Source organism: Microtus pennsylvanicus, chromosome X, assembly GCF_037038515.1.
Source record: "Microtus pennsylvanicus isolate mMicPen1 chromosome X, mMicPen1.hap1, whole genome shotgun sequence".
NCBI lineage: Eukaryota > Metazoa > Chordata > Mammalia > Rodentia > Cricetidae > Microtus > Microtus pennsylvanicus.
Window position 1 is genome coordinate 90,569,992 of NC_134601.1, and position 9,761 is coordinate 90,579,752.

Sequence of the window (9,761 nt, forward strand, 5' to 3'; positions counted from 1 at the left end):
TACAGTCAAGGTGCATTGGCTACAAGTATGTTGATGTTTTTGCTGTAAGGGTGTAAAGAACATGAAGAGTGTGTTGTTAATTCATGGCCATATTCCTCAGCTACCTTCTCCACTACTGTTTAAATATTTTTATTACATTCTGTATATTCATATTCTTAGACAATAGTGCTAGTATTTTGTATTTTACAACATTTTTCTATAAAGGTCATCAAGCTATTCTTCACTTTGTTTTTCTCCACTGGGTTATTTATATTAACCAACAAAAGGTCTTTTATGACGTCTTAGGGGGTAAATCACGATTTACTGATCTAGTATTTACTGATGAGCATTTTAATTTGTTTCTATTTTTTTAGGTTCTATTACTAAACATAGCATGAATGAACCACAACAGCAGTGACTTTTGGTTAGTCGTGCTAATTTATATCGTGCCTGCAGCATATGAGTTTTGCTTTTTCATTATGATCTTACCTAATTTCAGATAAGAACATAGCAGTCCTGATAGAGATGACCTAAAGGAGATGTAGCCTAAGGATCTTTAGGGCCCTTTTCCGACTCTTAACTGCCCACATTGACAGACTCTCCTATTATTTTGCTGTGGTTCCACAGGTACCTTCCAGTTGAGTTTAGTGAAGGTAGATGCACACGCTGTTCCCGGTAAGGAAGCCACGCTTGTCGCACTGGTGGGCAGTCTGCTCGTAGTGTTTGCACTTGCCTTCCTTGGACTCTTCTTCCTCTACTGCAAGCAGCTCTTTAATAGACATTGTCAATGTGGTAAGTGTGTCTGCTTAACATTTCCCATGAAACAAAAGTAAGATACAATTTTTGGTAAAAGAGGAAGATTTTTGAGATTATAAGTCAAGGTGCCTTCCCTATCACATTAGAAAATCCCAGGCATCATGCTCTGTCATCATGTGGGAACTATCTGGCATAGCATCAAAAAATATGGAACGTCAAAAGGGCTAGAATTTACCTGGAAGTTTAGTGGACCAGTTTATTAGGCTTTAAGGGTTCGTGGAGAGTCTCCCTTAATGGGAAATCACTTGGTAAAGAAACCCAGAGACCAATTATCTAACTTTATTTTTAAATCATAGTGTAACTCAAATTATATAGATTCTTTAGGTTTATTTATTTTTAATTTTCAAAATGATAGATGGAATGGAATAAGTTGTTTATACTCTTTTCTCTATGTATGTATTAATAGATTCTGAAATATCAGAATTGGAGATTTAGATATACCTGAAACATGACTAATAAAAGTTAATGAGGTCTACAGTAAGTGCTGTCAATATAGGAGTTTCCCAAAACTGGATAACTGAAGGCATAGTGTTTAGTCAACATTCTTATGTTTTTCTGTCTTCCAAAATACTGCTGCTGAAGATCTGGCCAAAGCCATAGGAGATGGTGCATTAAAATCAAGACAGATTGTCATGTTTAAAGTCTTGAGAACACTTTTGTCAACTTCATCTATCAGTCAATGTAAGACAGAAAGTATAGTTCATCAGGGAGGGAATACAGAAGAGGTGGGATCATCAGGACTAAATAAGACATTAGAATCCCAAACACGAATACCAGTGTTCAATGCAGCTTTAGTGCAATTAACAGAAGCAAGAACTAAACAGGGACAATGAAAAATCTAACATAGCCTAATAAATAGACCTGTATTAGCAAAGGAAAGGATGGACTTTACTGGATACAAGAACTGTCAGGATTCAATATCTAAATGGATACTGTAGCTGAAGCAGCACGTTATTATAGCTGTATTCTGTTTGTGTTGGAAAATCCTTCTTAAATAGAACTTCCTTAGTCAGTTTGGCTCTAGAGTCTATCAGTGATTTACCTGTGCATACTCCATGTTTCAGCAAAGATGAATCTAGCATTTCATGAGATGTAGTTTTCCCCTCTTGATTCTCAATAACCCTTCTTCAGCTTTACTTCAGTCTCCTTAAAGCTCCTGTGGTAGCTCTGACAGTTTAGACAATGGTGGACCACTGGATCTCTGTCTCATTGACCATTCAGTCTTTGGAAGGTAGTGTGTATTGTAAGAATTCTTGCCCAGTACTGAAACATGGGTAATGAAGTGTTTGGGTCACAGGTCTCAGCAAGGTGAATGTGATGAGACATCTAAGACCTGCCTGTCTCCCTGTTCTTCCCTTGGGAGAGAGAACCCCCTTTCTATACTATTGCAGTATCTCCTTGGGAACATAAGGACAGGTAGTGTCCTTATGATTTCCTTAGGAAAAATGTGCTTATTAGTACTCACTCACTTACACACATTCTATGGCTTTGTAAGGGAGGGCAACCTGATGTGAATTAAATCCAATGCAGATGCAGGAAAAAGGAATAGGATTGTGACATACTAGAAGGACCATCTCCTCTCTAATCAAGAATCCGTTACTCCGCTGCATCCATTTGCTACCACTGTGAAACCTTCCAATTTTCAAATAGTCCAGACATTTGTAATTTTGTATGAAATTTTCTTATGCACTCATGTAATTTGAACAAACTGTGGAAACGCGGTCACAGTGGGGAAACATAAAGACACAGCAACTCAGTTTGTAACCTAATATTGAGTCTGACTCATGCATGAATGATGAATTGCTTATCTTTATCATTGTTGTAATAAGTTGTCACATTTAATGGCTTGCCTCAGTTTCCATAGTTCGGAAGTTTAGCACGCTGTATGGAATCTTAACGAGGCCTAAACCAAGAAATTGGCAGGACTGTATTTCTTTCTGTCTGTCCGAGGGGAATCTGTTCCCTCATGAGTTTGTAGAACTGAAGTCTTATTTTCTTGGTGGCTGTGCGTAGAAGGTCACTCCCAGCTTCTAGAGCAGTGGTTCTCAGCCTGTGGGTCATGAACCCTCTGGGGGTCAAATGATGCTTTTACAGGGGTTGCCTAAGGCCATCAGAAAACACAGCTATTTATAATTCAAAACAGTAGCAAAATTGTACTTTTAAAGTGGCAACATGAAGAACTGTACTAAAGGGTTGAAGCATTAAGAAGGGTGAGAACCACTGCTCTAGAGGCTGCTCATATGTTTTGGCTCATGGCTCTCTTCTTTGTCTAAAACGAGCAATGGTATAATGAAGTTGTTTAGAGAGATGTTATGCCACATCTTTCTATATTAATGTTCGGTGTCATTTCTGCCTTCTGACACTTATCAGGATGCATCTAGCAACCTAGAGAAATGGAACTAAATTAAAATGTTCATCATTAATCACAGAATAAAAAAATCATGATTTATCTTAAGGATTTTCTGAACTCATCTGCATAATTCAAGATAATCTTCCTATTTTAACATCCACTACCATAATTCTGATTGCATGGTTCCTTTCCCATGTAATATACCCAGATCATGGAAGAAAGAAGCATATTAAAATACCTTTCCTACAAAGCGTTTATCTCTAGCTGAAGAAATTTGTCTTCCCTAATCCAGCATCTAAAAGACTTAATGTAATACCCCAAGGAAAGCATGTCTCTGAAATGTGTCATTTTCACCTACTTCTAGATGCTCTGGTCCTCCAGGAAGAAAAAGGGAGTCTGGCTCCTAGACCCCCTCACCCCTCCTATAGTTGGTGCTCAGGAAGAGATACCCTGTTGAGAAGAGACCCTGATTTGAGGGGGGATGACTCAGTGGCTTTCTGCTTTGAGTTGCAGGAGGTTCGTTGCAATATGAAGCTGAAAAGGCAGTGGAGGAGGATTCTCTTTTCCCCATGCCACCTGGCCAGGAGACCAGTCCTGAATTTCCAGTGAATGAGATCAAGCCACTCAGCTCCATCTTGGATGATGACTGCAGTTCCACGCGTGGCTTCCCCACCCAGGAGTCCTTTACCATGGCCTCCTGCGCCTCAGAGAGCCATTCTAAATGGGTCCATACCCCCATTGAATGTACAGAGCTGGACCTGCAAAAGTTTTCCAGCTCTGTGCCCTGTACTGGAGCTGGAACCTTGAGGGAGAACACAGTTGAAATCTCCGGAGACAGCCCGGAGCTCCGAGTACCTTTTCAAGTTCCCAGCCTTTGACTCTACTGAGGTGAGCTAGAAAAATGTGGTTAAAAGACCAGGAGGTGTGGGCCACTCTCAACAATTTTCCAGCCCCAGTTCTATTGTCTGATAGGGCTTGGGTGGAAGAATGGCAGGAAATGAGGCTGGTAGAGGTTGGAGAGGCAACAGTTGTGGCACTAAGTCTTTGAGCTAATTTTACATCAGATTTGGAAGCCAACAATTGTCTGGAGACCTGGCAGGCTGGCGTGATGCCAGCTTCTTCATCTGGACCCTACTCTTGACTAGTCATAATGTTTACTCCTTTCGTTTTTATAAACACAACACCATCATACAAATATGCAACTCTGTATTCAGATGAACCCCGGTTCCTGAACAGCCTTATGATCTAGAGGAAATCATTTTACCTCGTTCAGACAGTCTTCTGCTCATGAGTTAGTGTGAGGATTGAATGACAACATACGCAAGTGTCCTTTATAATGTCTTCGTGAGAGGTGTTTGTACCATGATGGCATTTCCTTCCTTTCCCTGTGTTCTGTCACCAATTACAAATTCCTTCTATATCCACTACATTTTTTCCTGAACTTTGTAACTTCATACCTTTGTGGTAGGCAAAGAGAAATATGCTAATCTCGTTTTAAATAGGCAGAAACTGAGCCACAGAGATGAGAAGTGGTTTGCTTAAAGACAGAGTAATCCATTCTCAGAACTAGGCTAGAGCCCGGGATTCGCAGCTCCATTACAGAGTTCATCTAACGCCATCATTGGATTTTGAAATCTATGTGTATGTTACCTCAATATATGTCACATATACATATGTTGTATGCATGTATATGTACATGTGTGTGTATAAAAACATCATGGATAAAAAAAACAGAACATACACAAAATTCATTTGTGCTTCATGTGCACTTTGCACACATAACCTGAAGGTACTTTCATGTGCTATTAGTACAAACTCATGTGTGAGCAAGTGTGCAATTTTTCACTTATGGTATCATGTCAAATAGGAATAAAATTTTGAGTATTTTGGATTTTGAATCTTTGAATTTTGCCCTAAGGACACCCAATCTATTTCTTCGTCTAGAGGTTATGTAGTTCTTGTTCAAATATTCTAGTGAAAAGAGCTCACAGCTGCCCAATGTGTATTACACTTACAACTGACAAACTGGAGCTCAATATAAAAAGCATAATTGTATCTTGTACTCACTTATGGGTTCTAGTTCTTTCCCTGGGTCACACATCTGACTTCTCTGCCATATGTGAGAACTGAGGACAACCACTTTGGGTTTTTATTAAGTACATGGTACTAAAACTTAACCCAGTATCAGGAAAAAATGTTTTTTTTTAGTTTGGAATAGGATAGATTTGTTATCTCCATGGCTAGGTGAGAGATTTCAGCTATTGTGCCCTAAATCACTGGTCCAAACATGAACTTTTAGAGAAAAGAAAGAGGAGGGTGGTGATTACACAGCATCACAGGATTCTAACTACTCTGCTCTTTTTCTAGGTCTCTTTCACTCTTGGCAACCTTGCCAGTGATTGTTCCTGGACTTTCCCGCTCTTCTTCTATTCAACAGCTGTAGCATGGGTCTGGGATATAGGCCCCACAATAATCAGTACTCTAAAAACGGGGTACACAGGGCCCATCCTACGAGAGAATTAAATCCCCACCATTTTCCCAAAACTGGCCTTGAACATTTTTTTGTTTTCTTCTTTTAGTCTGGGGACTCAGAATTCATAGCCATGGAAATGGCTATGGGCCAGTTAATTAATTATAGAGGTGGGGGGAATAACAACAAACAAGGTCGAATTTTCCTGCCTGTATATTTTTTCTTCTTATATTTTTTGTCAGGTAGATCTGAGAAAGGGTTTTACAGAATTCTATTGACATCTATATACCACTTTAGAGAGAAAAATAAAGTGCTTTTCAATTTAGCTTTCTGCTTTGACTCTCTCCCCTAATACACACACACACACACACACACACACACACACACTCATGCATACACATAAAATGGAAGGATATATATATATATATATATATATATATATATATATATATAGAGAGAGAGAGAGAGAGAGAGAGAGAGAGATCATGGGGGAGGCATGAACACACATGCACACACACAGAAAATGCATACAGAGAGAGAGAGAGAGAGAATGCCGGAGAATATATAAAAAGAGATATGATCGAGGTCTGAAGCCTTAATTTTACAACTCATGTCCTAGATTTCTGTACCTGTGATTGCTTTGAAATCAGAGTTTGCTAGAGTCTGCATTCTCAAAGATTAGGCTGCCAACAGTCTCTGCTAGGATTCAAATTAGTGTCTTTTAGATTTTAAAATTACCTTTTTCTTAAATGTCTTTCCATTTTTATTACTCTAATATTCTTACCTTTTTCCCTCCCAGTCCGGTCTTGACTGTCAAGTTTCTGAGGAGCAGGAGGAGAGCAGTAAGGAGCAAAGGGGACCATTTGGTGCTTTCTTGGCTTAGAGAATAGTCAGTCCATTTCTCTTAAGCTTGAACCCCCAGTTTCACATGCTTCTCAGTATGAACTGAAGCCTTTTTCTTCATGACCTTTCTGTGGAGAATGGCAGATGTGACCCTCAGGACTTAGATGTGAGCATCCCATACTGGTTCTAAGTATCCCCTTATTCCAAAAAGAGCCACTAGTTTTCATGCCTATTCCCTCCTGGTGGTTCAGGTTTAGATGGGGGAAAGCAGTCAAGTGAGTACAGAATCTGGATCTTTTTGCTTGGGAGTTTTATATACACTCCACAATGCTGATGTGACTTAATTTATTACAAAAACTTAAAGATAAGCACAATCATTTTGGTCAAAGATGCTAAGATTTACTTCACATATGGTGCTTCCCTTTCTATTATTCACATCAGAGCTGTCATCTCCGTAGCTCATTATACAGGCTTTGATAAAGGCAGTGAAGGGGTTACTCAGTGAAATAGGAGTGCATAACAAGGCTTGAATGTATCCAGTCTTTTCTCCTCATTGGAAGCTTCCTGATGGGTTTTCAAAGGTTCAAGAATAGGGCATGGATACATGCAAGTAGTTTCTTAATATAAAGGAAGCAGAAGTACCAGCATTTTGAAGCAGATCTGCAGTGCACTGCAAGACTCTTTCTCAAAATCCCAAGGGATAGGGATTTAGTTAGTGATGGAGTACTTGCCTTTAGCATGAACAAGGACCTAGATTCCATCCTAGCAAACAGAAGAAAGAGATTGGTGGAGGAAAGAAGGAAAATATTGTAGTAAAGAAGAAACAAAAACATTTTTGCCACCAAATAATTCAATAGATCCCAGAATCTGCTAGTGCTACAGAAACTGTAGTGGAATTTTCCATTGGAAAATGTTACTTGAGTTCATCTTAGGACCTTTTCTTGCTTTTCATACCACTAACTTTTAAATACAGTTTATAAGATTTTTTTGACTTAATTCTTGGGTCCTTGGACTCATAGGATTCTGTGAGTCTGCCAGAAGGTCCAGCTGATAGTCAAAGAGCAATGGTCCTGAATTGAACCATTTAACACAGAAAGGAAGTTTCATATAGGTCTCCTGGGCCTTATCTAATATTTGAAATTCTATATCTCTCTAGCCCTAGCAGGAGTCCAGACTGAAGTTTGATCTTTCAGGACTCTACAGAATATTTTTGAGTCAGTTTTTCCCTTTTTGATGTCTGGGCTTTCAATACAAGCATCCAGAAGGTGCTTCAATACAATTTCAATACAATACCCCCAACATATTTAGGGTTAGTTAAGTGAAAATGGGAAAGATGCCCCAAGGTATGGATGGGTATTGCTTTTGACATGTCAGTTTGATACCTAGTGTGCTGTCCATTTGGTTCTTTTTGAAGGTTCATTTTGCCTTTAGTTCTTCTCTATTTGTTTCATGAACAGAGAGAAACAAGATTTTCTGTAGAGATTATATTATTCTTTATTATCTCAAAATCTTTCTGAATCTTTTATAGCTAGTTTCTATTCCTAAAGTGCTTGGTGGTTAAAGGAAAACATGAACTTCATCACCAGGTCTTACCACTAACAGAGTATTCTCTACAAGATTTCTGTTTTGAAGATTCTGTTAAGTATATCTTTAATAACAACTCATCCACAACCACTGATTAAGGGCCTTAAGGTCAAACCACTGATAAGTGTGTTAAAAGCATGGGAGAAAAATGCTAAAAGGTCCCATTGTACTCGGCAGGGGATTAGAAGCAATGACTCACAAAACTGCACCAGGTAACCTGGTCTGATGTAAGCATTAGCAAATACGTGTGAGCCAAGGTTTAGGCCTTGGTCTTTGGGCACTCTGTACTTTTTTTCTGGGACAGTTTATTCTTATCTCACTAACTTTAATTAGTCATATCTATACTTCTGATGGAGAAGAACTAACACCCAGTCTACGGTAGACTGAACTTAAGTAGTTTCCAACAGTCGAAAGGTCACCATGTGCCTGGCACTGCTTCAAACTCAAGTTGGTCACTGCTTCTCAGTGAGAAGGATTGTGATGATAAAACAGCAAAAACGATGTGATTGAATGACCGAGGCATCCCACCACACTGTGCTTTTACAGAGCAAGGCCATTAGCCAGTATATGTATATGTATATGTGTATGTATATGTATATATCATACTAAGAACCATCTTGGTCCCAATTTTCTTAAATTTAACAGTTGGAGTTGGTAATTAGAATATGGTGAAGTTTTGTTTTTATTTGATTTCTAAGGTATCTCGGGTAAAAGGGAAGGGTGCTTTTTTTTCTTTTTAATTGATATTTGGCCATGGCCAAATAAATAGTTGCATGTTTGCTCAAGAAGTGTCCTTATAAAGTGGGACAACTTTGAGTACTTTGCTTTTATGTGTCTTCTACTTGGGAGTATAAGTCAGTCGAAGACTTTATTAGACATGTATTCAACATAACTCTGAGCCTGGAAAATATTCTAGTTTTACATATTTGATCTGGAAAAAGAAAGCTGATTTTTGTTTACATGGCAGAAGTAGGTGTTTAGTGGAGGTGAGTCAGGTTTCAGTATTCAATTTTTTCCTCCATTTACAGTTTCACTGGAATTTTGAAAGGATGTAAGTAGTATGGAAGGTCAACTTTCTTCCTTAAGGGTCTTAATATTAGGTTAAGTAAAAATGTCAGTACTATACCACTCTCCCCAACAAACAGCCCTGCCACACTGAGATGTCACCCTCATACACCCCTCTCAATTTATTACCAAGGTCTTTGGTATTTTGTGTTTAATGTAGGTAGATTTTAATTATTGTTTTCCTTAAATGAGCTATTTATAAAGATTTTGTCAAATCTTGAGCCATATGCATGTGTGGATACTGACAAGTTGTGTTTGGATTATGAAAATCTGCAAACAATTCATATGAATCAATAAACAGATGTACATTCAAATGTCTTGTTTATTCCTCTGCTTTCAGGGAACTGCGGTGACTCACTTGGTTGTTTTCTGTGTCTGCTCAGTCAGTACAGGAAGAAATGTGTTTCTAATCATTGGGTGTAGCACCAGGGCTATGGAGATTCTGACTTGTAACTCAGGAGATCTGAGTTATAGTCTAAATTATCCTGCTTTTGAATTGTTTATGACATTTATAATCTTGTCTGACTACAGATCTACAAGACAATTTTATGTTCTAAACTTATAATTCTTAAGAAGGTTTAGATATTCTTCAGACTGCGTGCATATATTTGGAGGAATGAACCAAATTCCTATTTGGTCACACTGTTTTAAAAA

At 38.5% G+C, this 9,761-nt stretch overlaps 1 protein-coding gene across 7 annotated transcripts in view; it reads left to right on the forward strand.

Annotated features, from left to right (window-relative positions):
- Eda2r (ectodysplasin A2 receptor) overlaps positions 1–9,421 on the forward strand; it is a 48,892-nt gene extending 39,471 nt beyond the window's left edge. For 6 of the 7 annotated variants that reach the window (XM_075957670.1, XM_075957672.1, XM_075957669.1 and 3 more), the window contains 3 exons: positions 607–771; positions 3,653–4,033; positions 5,513–9,421. In XM_075957670.1, coding sequence (XP_075813785.1) covers positions 607–771; positions 3,653–4,023 — 536 coding nt within the window. In that variant the 3' untranslated portion in view covers positions 4,024–4,033; positions 5,513–9,421. The remainder of the gene's footprint in view (positions 1–606; positions 772–3,652; positions 4,034–5,512) is intronic. The other variant, XM_075957673.1, reaches the window with a different exon arrangement.
- Positions 9,422–9,761: the final 340 nt, after the last annotated feature.